The 24,270-nt window shown below is 44.5% G+C and overlaps 1 protein-coding gene across 7 annotated transcripts in view; it reads left to right on the forward strand.

Moving 5' to 3' along the window:
- The window catches only part of FOXN3 (forkhead box N3), a 617,803-nt gene that overhangs the window by 570,743 nt on the left and 22,790 nt on the right, over positions 1-24,270 (forward strand). For all 7 annotated transcript variants that reach the window (XM_033953055.1, XM_033953054.1, XM_033953056.1 and 4 more), the window contains one exon: positions 6,624-6,732. In XM_033953055.1, coding sequence (XP_033808946.1) covers positions 6,624-6,732 — 109 coding nt within the window. The remainder of the gene's footprint in view (positions 1-6,623; positions 6,733-24,270) is intronic.

Genomic DNA, 24,270 nt, shown 5'->3' on the forward strand with positions numbered 1-24,270 from the left:
TTTTTTTCCTGGGAACTTATCAGTGTTTTTTTATAATGGGAACAAAAATGGAAGAGAATTAATGTGTGTGGAATGGGGGGGGGGTAACTAATTTCTTCAGCTAAATAATTCAATCCACTTCAAACAGACATAGGAGAACTCACGCACCATTCACACACCCTCCAACCAAAAACGTCAAAAGAAAAAAACTGTTCGACAACCTCCTAGCCATTCGAGCTGCAACACTTGACCCCCAACTCTACAACCTATTGACCTCGACCACAAACTACAAAACCTTAAAAAAAGAAATAAAAACCCTTCTATTAAAAAAACACATAAAACCAAACTAACATAATCAGAACTGTCCCAAGCATCACCTGCAACTACTCCATATGTACTTCTGATGTCATGACAATTCAGACATAATTTATGTTATGTTATGTTTGGAATAATGGTTACATAAATGAGGTTCAATAAAAGAAAATTTTCTGTGGGAGCATTTGTTGGAACTTCTGTTATCCTGATTTCTTCTATCTGTGGGCTTTCTTTAGCTAACCTACTTATCTGGGGCTTTCCACTTCTGCAGCTGCCCTTTTCACGGTCCACTTTGCGCTTGCACTCTCTGGGGAGGGGGGGGTTGGGTCTGGGCTTGGTGGGGTAGGTGTGTCTGGTAGTTTTGTCTGGGTGGTGGCTGGGTGTTTCTTGGGTGCTTGTTGTGCGGATTGGTGTGTCTGGTGAGCGGTCTGGGTGTTGTTGCTTGTGGGGGTTTTTTTCATTATAAAATATGGCTGAGGGTCTAGTCCGGCTTATTATTCTTGTGGGTTCTGGGGTGGGATTTGTTTGCTTGCCCCAAGTTTTGGCCTTTTGTTGTGTATTGCTATGCCTCTCATTGGCAATTTTCTCTTGGGAGAGGCTTGTTCATGCTTGTTGTTGCTGTTACTCTCATTCTGTGTTCTTTTTGATAATGTATAAGTTTCTGTACAGACCATGGTTGCTTGTCTGGACCTTTTGCCATTCTCAATAAAAATACTTTGGAAAAAAAAAAAAAAAGAAAATTTTCACTGCCTGTTTCTATTCTGACCATTTATTCCATTTCATGGTTATTGCAAAAAAAAAAAAAAAAAAAAAAATTTTACATGAGGGGGGGGGGGTGTCAAAAAATGATGAGCCCCGGGTGCCACATACCCTAGGTACGCCACTGCACTTCCCCCTCCCCATTCGCGGTTTCTGCACTCGCGATTTCACTTAATCGCAATTTTTTTCTGGGGAGGGAGAAAATTTTAAAAAAACATATTTTTTACCTCCCTGCAGCCTTCCCGGCCTTACCTGGTGGTCTAGAGGGCTTTCAGGGCAGGAGCGACCTTCCTACGCTCCTGCCCCGTGCAGATCGCCATGAGGAAATGGCTGTAGGGAGTTCCCGTTGTACTCTCGAGAGACTACGGGAACTCACGGCAGCCATTTCCTATTGGCGATCTGCATGGGGCAGGAGCAAAGGAAGATCGCTCCTGCCTCGAAAGCCCTCTACACCACCAGGTAAGGCCAGGAAGGCGGCAGGGAGGTGGGGGTGGGTTAGAGCCGGATAATCGCGGTTTTTTCGCCATTCGCGGTCCGGCTCTGCCCATATCCCCCGCGAATAACGAGGGAGAAGTGTAAGTGCATTTTTACTACACACAGTTAGTTCCCTTCATAAATCAACAAAAGCTTCCTGAAAGAAAAAATGCTTTGAGAGCTTTGTGAAAGGAAAGAAACAGGAATCTTACGTATTGCATGGGGAAGTACATTCCACAGCCCTAGGACGGATTGTAAAGGTGGGATTTTCAAAAGATGCCGAGACTGTGATCGCAGCGGACGAGATGCAACATATGGTCGATTCAAAGAGCTCATAACCTGCGGCTGCATGTCCCGAAGAGCTTTAAATACCAAAATAAACTGTAGTTGTGAGCTTTATCCTACTATTACTGCTATTATTTATCATTTCTAAAGCACTGAAAGGCGTATGCAGTCCCTGCTCAGAAGAGCTTACAATCTAGTTTAGACAGGCAAACAGTACACACAGGGGTTGGGAAGTTTCTCACAAGGGAGAATGGTACATTGGGATCTGCACAGGTCAGTGGAGAGCATCGGTTCTGTTTGGGAACAGACAGTCTTTTGTTAATGTAGATATAATGCTGCAGTTAAGGCTGCAATCTGTAATTTAGCTTAGGGTAATGTGTGGACTAGAGAATGACTTGGGGACAAATTTTTCCCCATCCCAGTGAGTTATTTTCCTGTCCCTGCCCCATTCCTGCAAGCTCCGTCCTCATCTGCACAAGCCTCAAACACTTTCAAATCCTAAGTAGCAACATTCTAGAGCTCAGATTGTGATGTCATAATGCCTCATTCCACCAATGCCTAAGCTCCATCCTCATCTGCACAAGTCTCAAACACTTTAAGATCATAAGTAGCAACATTCTAGAGCTCAGATTGTGATGTCATAATGCCTCATTCCACCAATGCCTAAGCTCTGTCTTCGTCTGCACAAGCTTCTAAACACTTTAAAATCATAAGTGTTCGAGACTTGTGCGGTAAAGGCAGAGCTTACAGGAATGGGGCAAGGACAGGGACAGCGATGAAACCCACAGGGATGGGACAGGAAAATTGAGTTCTTGCAGGGAGGTGGAAAAATTTGTCCCCATGTCATTCTCTAGTGTGGACCCTGAAGTCCTATGTCGCAGCCCTCAAACAGCTGGCTGAGATGTTCTCATAACTTTGCCCACTTGATATAGTAACTGCAAGCCAGCTGTTAAGTGAGTTAACTTGGGTGTCTCATTTATGGAATTTGCTTCTGTTGACAACCCAAAATAAAGTGAGGTTTTAAGATAAGAGATTGTTCAAACAGTTTCCGCACTTTTAACATTTTTGCGCTCAACCAAAAACATTGTTTCCTTATGGTGTTAAGAAATTAGTAGGACTCTGGGGAAAATGTATCACAGAACAGGGTGATTATGTGGAAAAGTGATCTAATTTGCTTTTGAGATATTTAATAAATAGTGTTTAAAATAAAAGCACAGAAACCTTTTATATCCTCGTATATCCTTGGAGTGTTGTAGAGTCAGTATTCGTATTAACTTTTAATGTTTAATACTGAGTCTGGATAAGCAGGTCAAGGTGGTTTTGGCCCTCAGAGCGGTTGGAGAAGGCTCCAGCAGGTCCAGCTTTCAGGACCATGTACAAGGTGTATGTAGGGTCAGTATGAGTGTTTTGCTGAATGCTGCTGGCATTATTCCTGGACATTCAGAGCCAGGCCATGTCTGGGCTGTGGCATGAAACATCTGGTTTATGCAGGACCAGCTAACACCAGCAGTTAAGTCGTTATTCAGACTTAAGGCCTAGATTCTAGTAACAACATCCTGAAGTTAAGCAGCAGTAGGTGTCCTACTGCCATCTAATCAGTTGAGACACATGTTTGTTTTTTTTTAATTGAAGTGTCGAACGGTACCTATGGAAGCGCCTAGCTATGCCTAAGGACACCTGAGGCCGATGTGGGCATGGTTTACGCCAGCAGTGGCCTTGGGCGGCCCTAGGCACTTCCATAGGCACAAGACAAGCGCCTTAAATGTAGGCTTGTAAAATTCTAGGCCACACACTTACACACACACTCTTACACACACACACACACACTCTTACACACACTTACACACACACTCTTACACACATACACACACACACTCTTACACACACTTACACACACACTCTTACACACACACACACACTCTTACACACACTTACACACACACTCTTACACACACACACACACTCTTACACACACTCTCTTACATACACACACACACACTCTTACACACACTTACACACACACTCTTACACACACACTTACACACACTTACACACACACTCTTACACACACACACACTCTTACACACACACTCTTACACACACTTACACACACACACACATTCTTACACACACTTACGCACACACTCTTACACACACTTACACACACACACACATTCTTACACGCACTTACGCACACACTCTTACACACACACACACACACTCTTACACACACTTACACACACACTCTTACACACACACACACACACACTCTTACACACACTTACACACACACTCTTACACACACACACACACTCTTACACACACTTACACACACACTCTTACACACACACACACACTCTTACACACACTCTCTTACATACACACACACACACTCTTACACACACTTACACACACACTCTTACACACACACTTACACACACTTACACACACACTCTTACACACACACACACTCTTACACACACACTCTTACACACACTTACACACACACACACATTCTTACACACACTTACGCACACACTCTTACACACACTTACACACACACACACATTCTTACACGCACTTACGCACACACTCTTACACACACACACACACACATTCTTACACGCACTTACGCACACACTCTTATACACACACACACTCTTACACACACTTACACACACACTCTTACACACACACACACTCTTACACACACTCTTACACACACACACAATCACACACTCTTACACGCACTTACACACACATTCTTACACGCACTTACACACACATTCTTACACACACTTACACACACACTCTTACACACACACACACTCTTACACACACTTACACACACACTCTTACACACACACACTCTTACACACACTTACACACACACTCTTACACACACTTACACACACACTCTTACACACACTCTCTTACACACACTTACACACACACATACTTTGGTGCTAAGTTCTGATTTTCAGCTACAGAACATTATCAAATATCCCCAGAATAAGCCATTTAACTGATCAGCAGCCAGTTAAATTGTTTTGAATATCAACCTGTTCATTAATATATGTTTACATAGACAGGATGTGAGAACAAGGCTAATTCAGGTAGTGTCGTTATGCTGGAAACTAGTCCTGCTTGTAGTATTTGGAGAACTGGACTTGGGAACCCTTGGCTTAGATGGTTGGCTAAGGTGGGAGGAATTAGGGCGTGGGGGTGTATGTTCAACATTTTGTCTCTCGTAGCAGGATATGAAAGTCGGCTTTAAATGACCATGCCACAAATTATTGAGTATGTTGGCAGCATTTTGAATCGGAACATCCCCTTATCAGCTGCATGGCTATTATTAGATAAACTAGTCTTTAAGCCCGTTACATTAACGGGTGCTAGAATAGATGTGTGTGTCTGTCTGTCTTTCTTTCTTTCTCTCTCTCTCCTTGGCCACTTTCTGTCTTTCTTTCTTTCTGTCTCTCTCTTTCCTCGGCTGTCCACCACCACCCCTTCCCTGCTCCCCCTGTCTAGCAGTAGCCCTTCTCCCTTCGTTTTATGACCCCCTATCCAGCAGCACTTCTTCCCTGCTCCCTCTGTCCAGCAGGAGGCCTTCTCCTTCCTTTTACCACCCCCCCTGTCCAGCAGCACCTCTTACCTGATCCCCTTGTCCGGCAGTAGGCCTTCTCCTTTCCTTGCTCCCCCTGTCCAGCATCTGCTAGCCCAGGCAGCCTCAGGGCTTTTGCTAGGCTGGCCCACCTCGCATTATCATAGTGGGCCAGCCTAGCAAATGCCCCCCGCGGCTGCTGTGTTTATTGGTCGGGAGGTGAGAAGAGGTGTCCTGGCAGGGCAGGAGTCAAACCACCCCACACGCCGGAAATGGAATTCAACATGGAGGGACACAGCACGGTGGCAGGGATCACAAAACCCTAAGTGTGCATGCGCGCTTGCTTAGGGTTTTATTATAGAGGATATGAGGCTTTTTGTCTCCCTCAACAAGGGCAGAGACTGTTTTTGTGGAAAGTGGGTTTGTTGGGGGAAAAAAGAATTATCAGTGTGGGTAGGCGATTCCCTTCCATCCTTTTGGGCCTGGCGCAATCGTCTTCATGCGCTTTTATTGTTAAAACATAAATGGGCTCGCACTACCCCTAGGAGGAGAAAAGTGTTTCAATCCAACTGGCTCCCTTACTTCCAGTCTTTGAGTCCAAGGGCTCGAAGTGATATCCTAAACATTCTTTGAGAGATGCAGATTCCTTCCCTTCCCTTTGTTTTTTTTCTTTTTCTCTGCTTTTCTTCTTTCTTTTTCTCTTTTTCTTGTTGTTCATCTTAGGTTTTATTAGTTGATTATTTCTTGCTCTTTGGGTGGGGTGGGTTCCTAGATATTCAAATATGGACCATTGTACTAAACTATATATGGCTGGGTAGCTACTTTTAGAGACTGCCTGATAGCTTATCCAGGACTCATAGGAATCCAGGGTCTTGGAATCCATCTTCTTCTTCTTCTTTTCCTATGGTTTAGAGGGAGGGGCGAGGGTTACACTGCTGCTTCCAATGCTGCTACCCAGTTGGCCGGGATCATGTTGTGACACACTTTTTCTTGTTTTGCTCCATTGGTGTCTTTGGGGGTTCTAGTCCTTGTTTGGCTTGATCCTTTGCATTTTGTTTTATTTTATAGGGGAGGAGGGAGAGGGGATTTTGATGATGACCTTTGTATTGAGCTGTTGTTCTTTTGCTGTTTTCTATGGCGTCATCAATAAAAAATTGTTTAAATAGTAAATGACCATGCCACTTAAAAGTGTTTTCCCTTTCTCTAGTTCCGCCGGGGGTGATTCCGAATGGAGCTCGTGTGCTGAGCAGAAGTATGTTCCCAGGAGTGAAACCACTGCCGATTAATCCTCTGGGAAGCATGGCTGCCGCAGTGAGGTAAGGGGGGATGACGCTGAAAGAGAAGTGAGCTGACCTTGGGGAGCCCAGAGCTGTAACTCTGAGCTTCAGTCCAAAGACTGCCATGAACCATTCTTGCTTGTGCTCTATTTTTCACTCTTTAGCTATGATATAGTTCCCTGAAAGTGCCTAATTTTTGACGCTCGATTTTTGAGCCACAATGTCTTATGCGATTGAGATTTTGAAAGCAGTCTTAGTGCGTAGATGCCACATGCTGTCCCAGTTCTGGTTCTCTTTTCAGCTCACTTTTCATTGCTTGTGTAGCTATGAATCTTTTGTTGCGTGCAAGTTTAATCTGTGTCTCATCTCTTTGTAATTTTTATGACACCATAGAATATAATTTTCCCGATATATTTCCATACTCTGCTCAACAACAGACAGGCATGCTTGATTTTGTTACAACTTTTTTTTCTTTGATGGACCTACTTTAAAGAAGAAAACCATTATTTGGTTCAGCTTCTTATCGTGAATGACAAAAAATAATTATACTAGCACTAAAGAGCTCTAGCAGCCATTAAGTGTGTCTTGGTTTTGTTCTCAAACGTCAAATGTATACAGAAGCGTTATTCTGATACACAGAGCAACCCTCTGTGCTGGTATAATTTCATGGACAACCATGTAATGAGAGTTGACTATCGTTAGTGTTTGCTATTGTTGAAACATCTCGGCTTCTTCAAGAGATGCTTCAGGTGGCCCTACTGGGGACCATTCACAGCTTGTGTGATAGTGCAGGCTCTGTCATCAGCTGAAGGTCACCCAGAGCTATCAGGCCTAGGAAAGGGAGGCTAAGCTACCTCCTTGCTGCCTCCAGTTTTGGTAAGTCCAGCTCTCTGACGTTGGACCTCTGCCTTTCTTCCGATTCTCACTTTTGAGAGAGCTTTGACTTAAGACCAAAGACACTCTTGACTATTGAGGGAATCGGTTCTTTATGGAAAAATATAACTCTAAACTTGAGAAGTGGATAAACCAAAATGCTTCCCATTTCAAGGACAATGTGCTGTTTACAAAGTTGCTGCCCTTGCTGTAATTGTGTACCAAATGTGCTTTTTCAGAAGAGAGAAAAATTCTGAGAAAGGGAAGGGAAAACACAGAGGTTTATGAACCGAGCTAAGACTTGTTTGTCATTGGTAGTTGACTTTGGCCCTATAAACCTGTACATAAGTTACTGATGAGCACTTACACATCACTTTACCAGAGAGTGGTGGAAAACTGGAACGCTCTTCCAGAGGCTATTATAGGGGAAAACACCCTCCAGGGATTCAAGCCAAAGTTAGACAAGTTCCTGCTGAACCAGAACAAACACAGGTAAGGCTAGTCTCAGTTAGGGCAGTGATCTTTGACCTAAGGGCCGCCGCGGACTGCTGGGCAGGATGGTCCACTGGCAATTCTTATGTTCTTTCCCCAAAGAGCATAATTCTGATTTTAATAGGTTACGGTATTTGGGTAGAATTTAAGATGTGTTGAATTCACTGTGTTTGATGACATCGGCATTTATTTTATCTCAAAGGACATCTTTATGGCTTCCTCAGATTAAAATGCAGTGCTCCTCTGAAATTTGTGGTGGTTCCGTTCCAGGAACACCCGCGAATTTTGAAAAACCGCAAATGCGGTTTAGGAGCTGGTCGAATGCAGCAGAGGGCAGCTGGGGTGCCAGTGGGTGCTGAAAATCATTCTCAGCCAGATAGCGTGTCAGAGCAGCTCCTGATTGGTGTAGCCTGGCTTTAGTGCCAGGAAGAGGCAGTCGGAAAATACCGCAAATTACTGAGTCCATGAATCGCGAAGTCGCAGGGGTTTACTGTATCTGGAATTAGTATTGCAGTGCTATGGTATGAAACCAGTGCGGCAGTTTAATTGTTAGCCTGACTATCCTTTGGTCCTTTGTAATCTGCCTAGAACTTAGAGCGTAATAGAACTACAAAAAGAAATATATAAATTATACTGTTAACCCTTGCTTGGGAAGTATATCTAGACATGGAGAAATTCACAGAGACCAGGAATTAGAGCAGAAAACAGCCTGAGGTGTTTCTTTGTTTTTTCTGGGCTGTTTACCTATTCTTTGACCTGGAGCACATTACTGCCTACTGGTTTTGAGTTTTATTTGTACCGGAGGGGAGGAGGGGGGGTGTAATTTTCAAATCTTTCTCTGTAGGTAAACAAACATCTTTGGGAAAGCCTTGCCGAAAATTGCTCCGGAATTAGAAAACGTACAGAGAAGTGCGACAAAAATTATAAAAGGGATGGATCAATTTCCCTATGCGGAGAGGCTAAAGTGGCTAGGTCTCTTCAGCTTGGAGGAGAGATGGCTCAGGGGGGATATGATAGAGGTCTATAAAATAATGAGTGGAGTGGAAAGGATAGATGTGAATCGCTTGTTCACGCTTTCCAAAAATACCAGGGCTAGGGGACATGCGATCAAGCTACTAAGTTGTAGATTTAAAACAAATCGGAGTAATTATTTATTCACACAAATGTGTAATTAAGCTCTGGAATTCATTGCCGAAGAAAGTGGTGAAATCAGTTAGCTTAGCGGGGTTTAAAAAAGGTTTGGATAATTTCCTAAAATAGAAGTTCATAGGCCATTATTGAGATTTGCGGAAATCCATTGTTTATTCCTAGGATAAGCAGCATAAAATCTGTGTTACTACTTGGGACCTAGGTCGTCCACTTTTGGAAACAAGATACTGGACTTAATGGACCTTCGGTCTGTCCCAGTATGGCAATTCTTGTTCTTAAAAGTAGATATGCTATTCACGGAAAAGAGGTGGACGTTTGTGCAGACTGTTTTGAAGGAGATACAAATCTCCATACTTGGCTTGCAACTCTCTTCTGCCAGCCCACATGTATGAAGGGAAATCTCACTTAGATTTTCCCCTAGAACAACGGTGCCCAAACCCGGTCTTGGAGGCATCCCAGCTGGCCAGGTTTTCAGGATATCCACAATGAATATTTATGAGAGATTTACATACTGTGGAGGCAGTACATGCAAATCTCTCTCATGAATATTCATTGTGGATATCCTGAAAACCTGACCAGCTAGGGTGCCTCCGGGTAACATACAAAAGGCAAGTGAGTAGCTTTAATGTGTGTAAAGTCCCAGTGTATCAATGTCCATTTATAATCGATAATATAAAGTTCCTCTGCCCAGTGTCGCACAAGCAGGAGGGCTCTGCCTCAGCTCTCTTAGAGCCCTTGCTTCCCTCTAGCCCACCGGGATCACAGAAAAAGCTCCCTGCCGTAGGGGTTTTTGTTCTCCTGACATTCCCAAGGTAGTGGAAGGAGGAAGCCTCCCTCCATCTTGTCTCTACTTCCTCTGCCCGGCCTGGCTCTTGCCGCTTCAACCACCAATCCAGACATAATTGCCAAGTTCCATCCTGACTAGTTAACAATTCCTACTTAATTGTTTAAGTCCGGCTAAGGCTCTCCAGATTCTATTCAACTGTTTAATGCTCTGCTATTCAATTGTTTAAGTCCTGCTAAGGATCACCTGATTCTTCTTCTTGTTTTAAGTTTGTTAAAGATCCCCAAATTTTATTCAACTGTTTTTGCCCTGCTAAGGATTGCCAGATTCTTCTCAACTGTTTAGCTCGGCCCAATTACTAAGATTCACCAGATTCTATTTAATTGTTTTAATTCTGCCCAATTGGCCGGCTCTGCCTAACTGCCAAGCCTTCCATTATTCTCGCCTCTCACCCCTCCAAAGGCTCTCCCAACCCCCACCATGAAACCACACCCATGGATCCTTCTTCTCCTCTGCTCATCCTCCAATATCTCCTTCTGCCTGAAACCTCCCCCTCCTAACTTACTGAACCCCATTATTGTCAGTCCCACCTGCCCTGGTGCCAAAATCCCCACACTTTTGCGCACCAGAAGTCATCCTTCCAAAAAAAATCCCCCGAAGAATCAATCACGCCTCCTTAAAGCCCATTTCCCCTGCCAACCCTCCCAACCACGCCTCTGACTCTCTCACCCCAGTCCCATCTCTCTACTGCAACGCTAGATCTGCATGCAACAAAACCCAAATTTTGAAGGACTTCTTGAAGATCTTAACCCCGGATTCCTATTCATCACTGAATCATGGATCACAAAAGACGACATATTCTCTCAAAACGATCTCTGTTCTCACGGTTACCAAGGCCTCTTCTCCCCCAGAATCAACCGAAAAGGAGGTGGTCTGGCACTCCTTCACAAATCATTCTTCGATGTCCAGCTTCTAGAAAAGGGTAGCCATACCTCCCTAGAATACATGCTAGCCTCTGTCAATGATGAGCTCCATCCTCACCCACTGGGCATCCTGCTATTATATCGTCCACCATCCCCCTGGAACAAATCCTCTGATCTCGTCCTTGAGACCATTACTAACGCCTTCCTCAAATTTCAAAGATTACTAATCATTGGAGATATTAATCTTCACATAAATGACACCACCAACAAGGATGCAATTGATCTCAATAACTTCCTCACCTCTTTAGGCTCCCCCCCCCCCGGTTCTCTCCCCAACCCATGAAAAGGGGCATACGCTAGACATCATCAGCTTCCTCGATCTCACCGATTACAATACTTCGGTCGACGACACTCGCTAGGAACCTGTCCCTCCGACCATTTCCTAGGGGCTTTCTGCCTCCCCATTTTCATGTCACACCTCGAGCCACCACCGCGTACCCCCAATCCCATTACCTTCCGAAAAAAAATTGCGAGCGGTTTGTTCTGGACCAAATTCCTCAACCTAATTTCCACCATTCCCAATCCTCCAAACCCTGAATCCAACTGGCACAATTGGATCACCCTCTCTGAGTCCACCTACCACTCCCTTGCTCCACTATCCACTAAAACTGTCTCCTACTCCCGCAAGGCCCCCTGGTACCTTCCATATCACAGACAACTGAAACAGAAATGTTGAATACTGGAACGCAAATGGAAAAAATCTAAATCCCCCACCGACAGACAGTCCTGGAGGGCGAATATTAAGTTATACAATACTGAATTAAAAAAATCAAGGAAGAACTACTACGGCAACAAAATTGCCAGATCCAACAACCAAAGTAACACAGTGTTCAACATTTGACATTCCATATCCTCTAAATATGATTCCGCCAAACTCCCCTCCTCTCCATCTGCCGATGATCTAGCAAAATTTTTCAATGAGAAAGTCACTACCTTACGATGCTCCTTCCCTCCAACACCCTCTTACAACTCTCTGGTGCTCGCCGTCTCCAACCCTAATCAAACCGAGGCCAACCATATCCCAGCCGATAGATCCTAGACCGCCTTCGAGCTCGTTTCCGATTCCCAGGTCTCCAAACTCTGCCTCAAGTTAAAATTCTGCAATTGTACCTTGGATCCTTTCCCCTCCTACTTATACGAGAATATTCCCGCACAAGCCATCTCATCTGTCACCAAACTTATAAATTCCGCCCTACTCTCAGGCCTATTCTCTGCAGAAATGGGACACATTGCCTTATCTCCTCTACTGAAAAAAGCTGATTTAAACCCCTCCACACCATCCAGCTATCGCCCAATAGCTAACATTCCTCTCCTGACCAAGATGCTGGAGTCCATCATAGCTGCCCAACTCTCATCCTATCTTGAGAGATTCTCCATTCTCCTTCCCTACCAACATGGCTTCAGACCCAACTTCAGCACCGAATCCCTTTTGGCCTCTTTAATTTCAAAAGTCCAACATCTTCACTCTTGCAACAAGTTCGCTGTCCTTCTTCAATTTGACCTTTCTGCAGCTTTCGACATCATCCATCATGACATACTAATCCTCCAACTTTCTGAAATTGGCATAAACTCCACAGTCTTAGATTGGTTCTCAAAATTCTTACATTCCCGCTCCTACTTCGTTAACATGAATGGCACCTCATCCTCCCCTTGGAAACCGATTTGCGGAGTCCCTCAGGGTTCACCTCTATCCCCGATTCTTTTCAATGTTTATATGTCCTCCCTGAAACTCCTCCAACTATCCCCCTTGGAGACACTTTACACCTACGCAGACGACATCCTTGTCCTCCTCGAGACCGATTCTAACCTCACCAACCTCTCTGATAACATCTCTTCTTGTATAACGAATCTCCAATCCTGGGCACTCACCATTCAAATGAAACTAAACGAGACCAAAACAAAACTACTCTGGCTCGGCCCAAAATTAGATCAGCTACCCACCCTCATCCCACTATCCTCTGGCACCAAACTGCAGCTTGAGCACTCAAGAAAAGTTCTGGGAATCATCATTGACTCTACACTGTCCTTCAATGATCACCTAAACTCCTTAGTAAAAAAATGCTTTTTCAATCTTCACATGTTAAGGAAAGTAAGATCCTGCTTCCACCAACAACACTTCGCTGTCCTCGTTCAATCCATTATTCTATCCAGACTGGATTACTGCAACTCCATCTACTTAAGCCTAACAAAGAAAAGTCTTCACAGACTTCAGCGGATTCAGAACACCACAGCTAAACTAATCTTCGCTAAGAGCAAATTCGACCACGTCTCCCCGCTTTTGTCTAAGCTTCACTGGCTCCCAGTTATCCTCAGGGTTCACTACAAATGCGCCTGTCTAGCCTTCAAATCTCTACACGGCATCCTTCCTCCCCTCTTTCCTCTATCTTGGCTCTCCTCGAATCCTACCTCCACCAGATCCACTCAAAAATTCAAATTATTCTTCCCCTCTTTAAAAGGCATATCCCATACAGGAAAACTTGGGACATCCCTCCTCTTCAGGATCACCGAGCTGTGGAACAGCTTCACTGCCCCTCTTCGGAGTTCGACCTCCCTCCAACACTTCCGAAAACATTTGAAAACTTGGCTTTTCGCTAAAATGTAACTACTCCCTCTCTCTCCATTATACTAAGTCCCCTCTTTCTTTCTTTTTACTAAGCCCTTCTCCTTTCCATTGGAGTTCCTTTGTATATTAATTCCTGTAAACCGTGTCGAGCTCCACTTTTGTGGAGATGATGCGGTATATAAACTTAAGGTTTAGTTTAGTTTAGTTTCAGTATACAATGCTCGTTTGTGGTACCTGGACCAGGTTTGGACACTACTGCCCTTGAAAATGTTCTTCAGGCCTACAAGCACCATATCCAGCTCATCTGCAGCTTGCTTAAACTGTCTCTATGCAGTTTTGATTTTGGTGTAGCTGTTAACGATAAGTAGTTGCTTTATAATTTCAAAAGCTTTTCCTAATTTGCACCTTGAATTAGTAAGCTGGGACTTTGCTTTGCTGTTTACATTAACAAATGCTGACACAGTGATCAAATGTCTCACTCAGCATAAATCTAAGTTCACTATATGAGAATGTGAACCCAAAATTTTAAAGGTTTAATTTTTAAAGGTTTATTAGCTCGGTCTAGATGGGCAGGAAGTCAAGCCTGTATTGACCACCCTCACCTAACCAAGCTATAATTCATGCACGTATAAACACACAATTGGGAGCACGTTCAAAACATTAACACATTGAAAAAGACCAGTATAGATCGGCACTTGGACGTTTTTCTCACCAAAACGTCCCAAATGCCGATTTTCAAAACCAACCTTCTGGACATCTTGCTAGGCTTCTTAGCCGATGTGCATCCAAAATTTGAGGGGGCATTTTGGAGGTGTGTTATGGATGGGCTTTGGGGGCGCATCTAATGATAAACCTTTCCCAAGACAGCCAGGATGGAACCTTAGATGTCCGGAACTAGTCCTGTTTTAAAAATGTCTTAAGTGCCCAAAAGGTACCCAAATTTTCCAGATGACCACTTCAGGGGTTAAGCAATGACACCACACTCCCCCAGTGGCCACTGAGCCCCCCTCCCACCCCACAAAGATCTGAATGAAACTGTACTTACCCATCTCTAAAACAACAGCACCTGATATGAGAAAGCCTTGTAGAGCATCCCACAGCAGGTGTCTTAAGTAGCCTGGTAGGTGGGAGGACCCAGTCCCATAAGCCACTCTAACCACTGTGTTTATGGTGGAAACTATGAGGCCATCAAAACCCTACTATACTGCCATATAGGTGCCACTTACAGCCATAAGTGCTATTGGGGTGGTAGACAGGTGGGTATAGTACAGGGGTAGGGAACTCCGGTCCTCGAGAGCCATATTCCAGTCGGGTTTTCAGGATTTCCCCAATGAATATGCATTGAAAGCAGTGCATGCAAATAGATCTCATGCATATTCATTGGGGAAATCCTGAAAACCCGACTGGAATAAGGCTCTCGAGGACCGGAGTTCCCTACCCCTGGTATAGTAGTTTTGGGGGCGTTTTGGAGGGCCCATCATAAGTTATAATATGTTTATGGTGAGATGCACTTCTGGCACCCTTTATGTGACATTCACAGCAGTGTCCTCTAAGGCAGTGGTTCCCAAACCTGTCCTGGGGGACCCCCAGCCAGTCAGGTATTCAAGATATCCCTAATGAATATGCATGAGACAGATTTGCATACCTGTCACTTCCATGCATATTCATTAGGGATATCTTGAAAACCTGACTGGCTGGGGGTCCCCCAGGACAGGTTTGGGAATCACTGCTCTAAGGCAATGGTTCCCAATCCTGTCCTGGAGGACCACCAACCAAGTCAGGTTTTCTTGATAGCCCTGCAGATTTGCATGCTTGTCACCTCCATTATATGCAAATCTCTCTCATGCATATGCATTAGGGTTATCCAGAAAACCTGACTGGCTGGTGGTCCTCCAGGACAGGGTTAGGAACCATTGCTCTAAGGTGCTCCACTGCTCTGTTGGGATGTTTGGCCCCTTCCACCTCCAAATGGTCTGGATTTAGACATTTTCAACTTGGACGTTTTGTGGTCAAAAATGGCAAACAAAATTGGACATCCTGACGGCCAAGACATCCAGATAGGTAAATTCCCCTCCCCCCCAAAAAAATAGACGTCTAGCAGTTTTGAAAATGGATGTTTCCCTGCCCCGACTTTTGGACATCTTGTGAGAAACGTCCAAAGTCAGATTTAGTTATCCTATCAAAAATGCCCTTCCATGTCGCAATCTTGAGTTAATCATATTATTCTCAGCTGAGTTTTCTGAATGACAACTGAAATTAGAGGTGTGCATAGAGGAAACAGTTTTGGTTTGTTTTTGACTAGTGTGATCCTTTCTCCCAAATTTTTAGTCTATGTTCATTTTTGTTTCATAGTGTCCGGGGTTAAGAACGAATTACGTTTTTCAAGCTGTTGTTAAGTTGGCCTTGTATATAACTCAGAACCTGTAGATTTTAAGCTTCTGCTCCCAGCTGACAAAAGGGCCAACTGTCCCTACCAGTGTTCCTTCTAACTACACACTGTTCTTCATGTGGCCCTTCATCGTTCCTGAATCTGCTATAGGAGAAATGTAGGAGTCTAGGCTAGAGAATGACACAGTGGCGGTTTACCCGCGGCCACCGCATTTTAGCCGCGGGTCACCCGCCGAAAACGGGGAAGAAAACTAGCAGTCGCTGCGGCGACGGGGACAAGGCCATTCACCGCCCGCAGGGCGGTGAATGGTCTTGTCTCCGCAGTGAGGTATCAAGGATCGCGCGGTCCCCGCAGCCACCGCCCGCCCGCCCGTAGCATTTAGCCAGCTCCCTCCCTCCACCTCACCTTAAATTTCGAGTTTTCCGGCTTCCTTTTTTCCGAGCCGCACGTGTTCAAAAATCCGTGCACGCGCAGCTGCGCGAGTCAATCAATCTTCTCCTCTGACGCAACCAGAAACAGGAAGTTGCAGGAGAGGAGAAGTTTGATTGACTCGCGCAGCCGCGCATGCACGGATTTTTGAACACGTGCGGCTCGGAAAAAAGGAAGCCGGCAAACTCGAAATTTAAGGTGAGGTGGAGGGAGGGAGCTGGCTAAATGCACGGCTTTTTGAATGCGTGCGGCTAGGGAAAAAGAAAGCCGGCAAACTCGGAACGAATATAAGGTGAGGTGGAGGGAGGGTGGGGGCTGCTGGACCATTCTTCATTACTTTGCCATACTAATTCCATTCTATGTTAGGTGCCACGGACTCAGATTCGAGTCCTAGCGATGATGAGTTAAAGATCCCAAAAGAAGCCAACTTCTAAATCCAGTGGTTAGAGCTACACTACACTCCTTGTGACCCTGGGCAAGTCACTTAATCCCTATTGCTTCTGACACAATGGGCAGTTCCAAAGACCAAGACTGCCCAGTGTCAAAGACAGGATGCTAAGCTTGATAGACCCTTAGTCTCCACTGTTTTTAGTGATCAACAAAGTTCTATGTTTCTATAATCACCCTAATTCTGTTATCATTGGACTAGATATTCAAAATGATTTAAATGGCCAGGACAGGCTCCTGGCTGTTCAAACCATCTGTTCAGGGCTAACCAGGCATTTTCAATCTTCATGTTCAGCCCAAATGGTGTCACACAATTCAGCAAAAATACCCAATGTTGTTCCTCATAATTTAAATATTGCTCATAGAAGGAACAACATTGGGTATTTTTGCAAATGGAAGTTGGAGGGTTAATTCCCTTGAAACAGCCAATTGAGTGAAACATGAATTCATGCTGGGACACAAGATAGGTTGAATTTGTTTTGAATTTAAAAAGAAAAATGATCAATGAAGAATACTATAATGGCAAGAAAATATAATGATAAAACAGCAACTAATTTTGCCTATTTTTATATATTAAAAAAGTACTACATAAGGTGAATGTCCATATTGCTGTCTGTTGTTCTGCTGAGCACTGGCATTGAAACAGCAAAATGCATTTATTGCATACTTGTCCTCTGTCGGAAACATTATGGTGGTATATTAGTTGTGTTAATAAAAATTTATAAACAAAGCCCTGCCAGCTGAACATCTCTTTCTCTAGTTCAGCAGCAGGAACTTTGATTTATAAGAATGGAATACGCTAAATATTAGAGTACTAAGGCTTATATGGATGCTGCGGGGACGGTGACGGGGCGGTGAATGGGATGGCAGTGGCGGTGACGGGGCGGTGAAAGGGATGGCAGTGATGGTGACGGGGCGGTGAATGGAATGGCGGTGACGGGGCGGTGCAGAGGATGGTGGGCCGGGGACGGGGCGGTGACGGGGACAGATTTTTTCCCCGTGTCATTCTCTAGTCTAGGCCACTGGAAATACTGCTCAGTGAAATCAAATGAAGCCACAACTGTGTTCTTAAGTACAAGTCTTACAAAAGTCGGGTGTCTGTAACTCAGGGATTGCTTGTAAAAGTTTTGTAATGCACATTAGTACTTTTTAAAGCCTGCAAACCAGCCTTCATCTGTTAATTTGTAGTTTAATGAGTGTTAAATAGGTTTCACATTACCAGACCGAACATTCTAACAATTGCATATGCCTAACAGAAAGATAATTAACTAGTTTAAACAAAATAATAACAATACAGAGCTTGGGATATAGCTAATAAGCTAAATCATTTAAAAAATTCATATCAAAATTGTGTCCCAATACGTGCCAGAGAAAGGGAAAGCTGTAGTGATATACTAAATGTAAACCAGGCAAACAGATCCATCTTCCTGCTCAATGGGTTCCAGTTCCTAGCTCCAAAACTCATGCAAGTAAGACTGGTTATAGCCAGTCTTACTTGCAAGTTAGCTCAGCCTCTAATGCACAAAAGGGATCTTGGGGGCTTTACCAGTCCCAGTAGCAGCCACTAAGAAACCTATGCAAATGCAATACAAGGAGCTCATTAGTATTCAAATGAGCACTCCATGTAATGCACAAATTTTCTGGCAGGTTTTGATCTATCCTTAGCTTGAACAGAAGCTGTTTTTGCGTGTGCATCCCACACCTAACAACTGCGTCCTGACCATAGGACACAGGAAACAAACTCTATATCTGCATTTTTTTAAAAAAAACTCCAGCGTTCACAGCCCTGCACCTACCCAAGTATACATGACCTAAAATGGCTTACAAACTTTTCTTCTTGGAACTTGACTAAACCCTTTTAATGCCAGCTGTGCTGCCATGACCACAGTGTCCAGTAACAAACTGGAAAGCTTAATTGTATGATTAGTGAGAATATATGTGCTCTGATTTGGTTTAAATCTCCTATTGTCATGAATTTTTTAATGCTGCTTGTCTTAATTGTCTTAAGTGATTATGTATGTACGACCTGTGTTTCCCTGAAAATAAGACAGTGTCTTATATTAATTTTGGGCCCAAAAAACACACTAGGTCTTATTTTCAGTGTAGGGCTTATTTTTCATGCACAGTACATGATCATCTCTCCCTTCCTCTCCTTCACCCCAATTTTTACTCTTTCATTTCTCTCCCCCACGTGTACAGCATCATTCCTCCCCTCTCATCCATGTCCTTATGCCTTTCCTCTGCAGCATTTTTCTATCCCTTCCTCCTTCCCATCCCCCTGTGCAGCAGAATCCTTGCCCAGCATCTATCCTTCCTTCCCTCCCATCCCTTGTGCAGCAGAACTATTGAGCACCACCCCCTCACCCCCGCTGTGCAACAGAACCCCCACTGACCCTCCATCATTCCCTTCCATCCGAACCCCGTCGTCTGCAAGCCCTACATACCTCCCTCCAGAGCAGCGTCAGTCAGCAGCACTCTCAGGCTGCTTCGCAGCCTTCTCCTGGCCGTTGGGGAATTCCTTCTGCCACATCACAGATGATGTCATCAGTAACACAGCACACGGAAGGCCCCGGGAGAAGGCCACGAAGCAGCCTGTTTAGAGTGCTGCTGGCCCGATGCTGCTCTGGAGGGATGTGTGTAGGGCTTGCGGTCGGTGGGGTTCGGATGGGAGGGAAGCGCTGCTGCCATCGAACCAGGGACTAGGGCTTATTTTTGGGGTAGGGCTTATATTAAGACCTAACCCGAAAATCATTCTAGGGTTTATTTTCAGGGTAGGTCTTATTTTGGGGGAAACACAGTATTGTGAGCCTAGGTCAGGGGTGCCCACACTTTTTTGGCTTGCAAACTACTTTTAAAATGGCCAAGTCAAAATGATCTACCAATAATAAAATTTAAAAAAACACAAAGCACACTGTACGCAGAGAAAATGTTAATGATCATGTATATTCGGGGGGGGGGGGGGTGTTCAGAGGTCAAGGTAGATGACTTTAAAATACGCAATATCATCTCAGTAACAACTATACAAAAATAGACAAATATACCCCCTCTGCTTTTACTAAACCGCAATAGCATTTTTTAGCACAGAGAGCTGTGCTGAATGCCCCGCACTGCTTCCGATGCTCATAGGCTCCCTGCGCTAAAAACTGCTATCTCGGTTTAGTAGAAGGGGGCCTATAAATTCGGACACATTATGATCACTAAATTTAAAATAAAATCATTTTTCCTACCTTTGCTGTCTGGTGATTTCATGAGTCTCTGGTTGCATGTCCTTCTTCTGACTGTAAATCCAACATTTATTTATTTCTGCCTCTTGCATGCCTCCTCTCCTCCAGACCTCATTCCATTCCCTAACCAACATCTCTGTCCCTCCATGAGTCCAACTTTTTCTTCCTCTCTCCCTGCCCCCTTCCCTTTCTTTCTTTCTTATTTTAACAAGTTTTATTGAACTTTCACAATGGTAAATACAGCACAAAACAATACAACCAATACACCAGGTAGCCTAATCCCCACCTCAAAACATAAATAGTCATATTGGTACTCTTCATTATAAGGCAATACTATCCAACCCAAAATTTCCCCCTCCCTCTCTTTCTTTTTCTCTCTCCCTGCCCCCTCCCCAGCCAAAACCACTGATTTCTCCCTGCTTCTCTGATGCCAGGCCGACGTCGGGGAGGAAGGCTGTGGGCCCGGCGCTTATACGTGCCCAGCCTGGCATCGGGGAAGCAAGGAGATGGGCTCCACGATAGACTCGCGTTGCCTTTGCAATCGACCTTTTGGGCACCCCTGGCCTAGGTCTTAGGCAGATAATAGATATTTTAAATAAAATAAATCATATCAAAGTGACCTTTTCTCAGGCAGTTGTAGAATCCAGATGTGATTATATAGGTATCTGTATTTGTTCATAATGCCTCTCTTTCCATGCTTGGATATAGTGCTGAGTAAATTTAGATGTATTTGTTTGTCTATCTATTTTTGTAACCAAGTTTCAACACTTTTATCACAGCTCATAATCTTAGCTTGAATGCAAGGTTCAGTAACTCAGGCCAGGATTCTCAAAAACCTGTGTTAAAAAGCAACAGTCTGCTAACGCAGCCATTTTGATTGCGAATCGAAAAAAGCAAGACATTCTTAAAACATCACGCATCGGGAGGGCTGGGGTGCGTGGCCAGGATTTCTTGGCAGCGGGAGAGTGTGGCCATCTCTCCCGCTTCAGGGAGGGGTATCGTCGCCGTTCCGGTGAGGGGTGTTCGCCGCTGCAGCAGGGGAAGGGTGTTGCATCACAACACAGGCTTTCTAGCCGTCTCTGACACTGATCGGCACCCCTGGGCCAGTCGCTTATTTTTCACCAAAAGCTGACGCCACTTTTCGAAAATGGCTCGGCATTTTTTTAAGAATCCACCAGAGGGCTCATTTCAATGTTGAAGAGCCTATTTGCATGTCATTGTCGGAGACTGCTGGAAACCTTGCTAAAGACAGATAATCCGTTTTGATAATCTTTCCACTAAAATGCATTCAGGCTAAACCGTCGGTAAACAGTTTAGCGACGGCGTTAAAGTTTTGAAAATCTGGTTCTCAGTGGAGGTGGATGTGTGCTGACGACCTACATACACTATTGAGGTTCTCTAGTGGAAGTGCTAGGATATTCTTTCAGATCAGTTGTTCAATATCTTTCAGGATAAAATACAGCATGCTTATTTCTAATTTTGTTGACATCTCGTTTGCAAGACAATAGGCAAGTTTAATAACTACCCTCTGTCGGCTGCACGCCAGACAGAACGAGCTGATGTGCCACCTGCAGGATGAGACCAACAAATTTTCAAGGATCTTTGAGCTCCTCTTCTTAGCTTCTTCCTTATAAATGTCGCAGATTCCTATGGCTGGCATAGAATTGCAAATTAAAACAGAATTACACATTCACATATTAACCAGCTACTGTTATAGAAACATAGAAACATAGAAAAAAGCAGCAGAAAAGGGCTATAGCCCACCAAGTCTGCCCATTCCAAGTATCCCCTCCCCTGAATTTACTCCCTTAAAGATCCCACGTGAGTATCCCATTTTCTCTTAAAATCCGTCACGCTGCTGGCCTTTATCACCTGGAGTGGGAGTCTGTTCCAATGATCCACTACTCTTTCGGTGAAGAAGTACTTCCTGGAGTCGCCATGAAACTTCCCTCCCCTGATTTTCCAGCGGATGCCCTCTGGTGGTCGAGGGTCCCATGAGCCAGAAGATATCATCTTCTGACTCGATGTGTCCCGTGATGTACTTATATGTTTCAATCATATCTCCCCGTTCTCTTCTTTCCTCAAGTGAGTACAGCCGCAATTTTTTTAATCTTTCTTCATACGTGAGATCCTTGAGCCCCAAGACCATCCTGGTGGCCGTTCGCTGAACCGACTCGATCCTCAGCATGTCCTTTCGGTAGTGTCTCCAAAACTGAACACAGTACTCCAAGTGAGGCCTCACCATGGCTCTGTACAACGGCATCATAACTTCAGGTCTCCTGCTGACGAAACCTCTGCGGATACACCCCATCATTAGTCTTGCCCTGGAGGAAGCCTTCTCCACTTGATTGGCAACCTTCATGTCCTCACTAATGATCACCCCTAGGTCGCGTTCCGCCGTGGTCCTAACCAAGGTCTCACCATTTAGTACATAAGTTCTATGCGGGTTTCTCTTACCCAGATGCATTATCTTGCATTTTTTAGCATTGAAGCCTAGCTGCCAAGTAGTTGACCATTGTTCCAGCAACAGTAGGTCGTGTGTCATATTATCAGGTAATAAGCTTTTGCCTATTATGTTGCAAAGTTTGGCGTCGTCGGCGAACAGTGATACCCTTCCTCTAAGTCCTTGCGTCATATCTCTTATGAATAAGTTAAATAGAATCGGGCCCAGGACCGAGCCCTGCGGCACTCCACTGATCACGTCCGATGCTTCGGATGGGGTACCGTTCACCACCACCTTCTGAAGTCTACCGCTCAGCCAATCCCCAACCCATGTAGTTAGTGTCTCCTAATCCTATCGATTTCAGCTTGTTCAGTAATCTTCGATGAGGGACGCTATCAAATGCTTTACTGAAGTCCAAATATACCACGTCCAGTGACTCTCCGGCATCCAGTTGTCTAGTAACCCAGTCAAAAAAGCTAATCAGATTAGATTGGCAGGATCTGCCCTGGGTGAACCCGTGTTGGTGTGGATCACGCAGTTTTTCTTCGTCTAGGATTGTGTCAAGATTCTGTTTGATCAGTGTTTCCATGAGTTTACACACTATAGACGTGAGACTCACTGGTCTGTAGTTTGCTGTCTCTGTCCTGCAGCCCTTTTTGTGGAGTGGGATTACATTGGCGGTTTTCCAGTCCAAGGGGACCCTTCCTGTGCTTAGGGAAAGATTGAAAAGAACAGATAATGGTTCTGCCAGGACTTCCCTTAACTCCCTGAGCATTCTGGGGTGTAGGTTATCCGGTCCCATGGCTTTGTTTACCTTGAGTCTTGATAGTTCGTCATAGACGCTACTGGGCGTAAATTCAAAATCTTGAAACGGGTCTTTCTGGTTATCTCCCGTCTGCAGCTGTGGACCAGCTCCCGGCGCTTCGCGGGTGAACACTGAACAGAAGTATTTGTTTAGTAGTTCTGCCTTCTCAGAATCTGATTCCGCAAAGTTACCGTCCGATTGCTTCAGGCGTACTATCCCATATTTGTTTCTTTTCCTGTCACTAATATAGCTGAAGAAAGATTTATCCCCTTTCTTAATTTTCCGTGCTAGCTCTTCCTCCATTGTTTGGCTTCTCTGACTGCTGTTTTGACAGCTTTAGATCTGTCTAGATAGTCCTCTTTCGCCCCATCTCTGCCTAAATGTTTGTAGGTGATAAATGCGTCTTTTTTCTGTTTAACTAGGTCTGAAATTTCTTTACTGAACCATTGGGGTCTTTTGTTTCTCCTGCGTTTACTTACTGTCTTTATGTATCGGTCTGTTGCTTCGTGTAGGATGGACTTCAGAGACGACCACATATCCTCCACATTGTCAGATATTGCTTGTTTATGTAGCTACTGATGGACAAAATCTCCCATGCGGTTGAAGTCTGTGCCTCTAAAGTTGAGAACCCTTGTTGCTGTGTTTGTCTTAGGGAAACCTTTCTTGAGGTTGAGCCATACCATATTATGGTCGCTGGAGGCCAGTGTGTCTCCTACTGAGACTTCCGTGACGCTATCTCCGTTGGTGAGAACTAGGTCTAGTAACGCCTGGTCCCTGGTGGGCTCCAATACCAATTGCTTGAGACGTGCACCCTTTATGGAGGTTAATATTCTTTTGCTGCTACCCGTAGTCGCGGAGAGTGTGTTCCAATCTGCATCTGGCATGTTGAAGTCTCCTAGCATTACTCCTAGTTATACGGGTGCTTGATCTAGTCTGATGTGATTACAAAGCAGTGGCTGTACGTATCTAACAGATAAGACCTAGGGTAATAATCCT

Source organism: Geotrypetes seraphini, chromosome 7, assembly GCF_902459505.1.
Source record: "Geotrypetes seraphini chromosome 7, aGeoSer1.1, whole genome shotgun sequence".
NCBI lineage: Eukaryota > Metazoa > Chordata > Amphibia > Gymnophiona > Dermophiidae > Geotrypetes > Geotrypetes seraphini.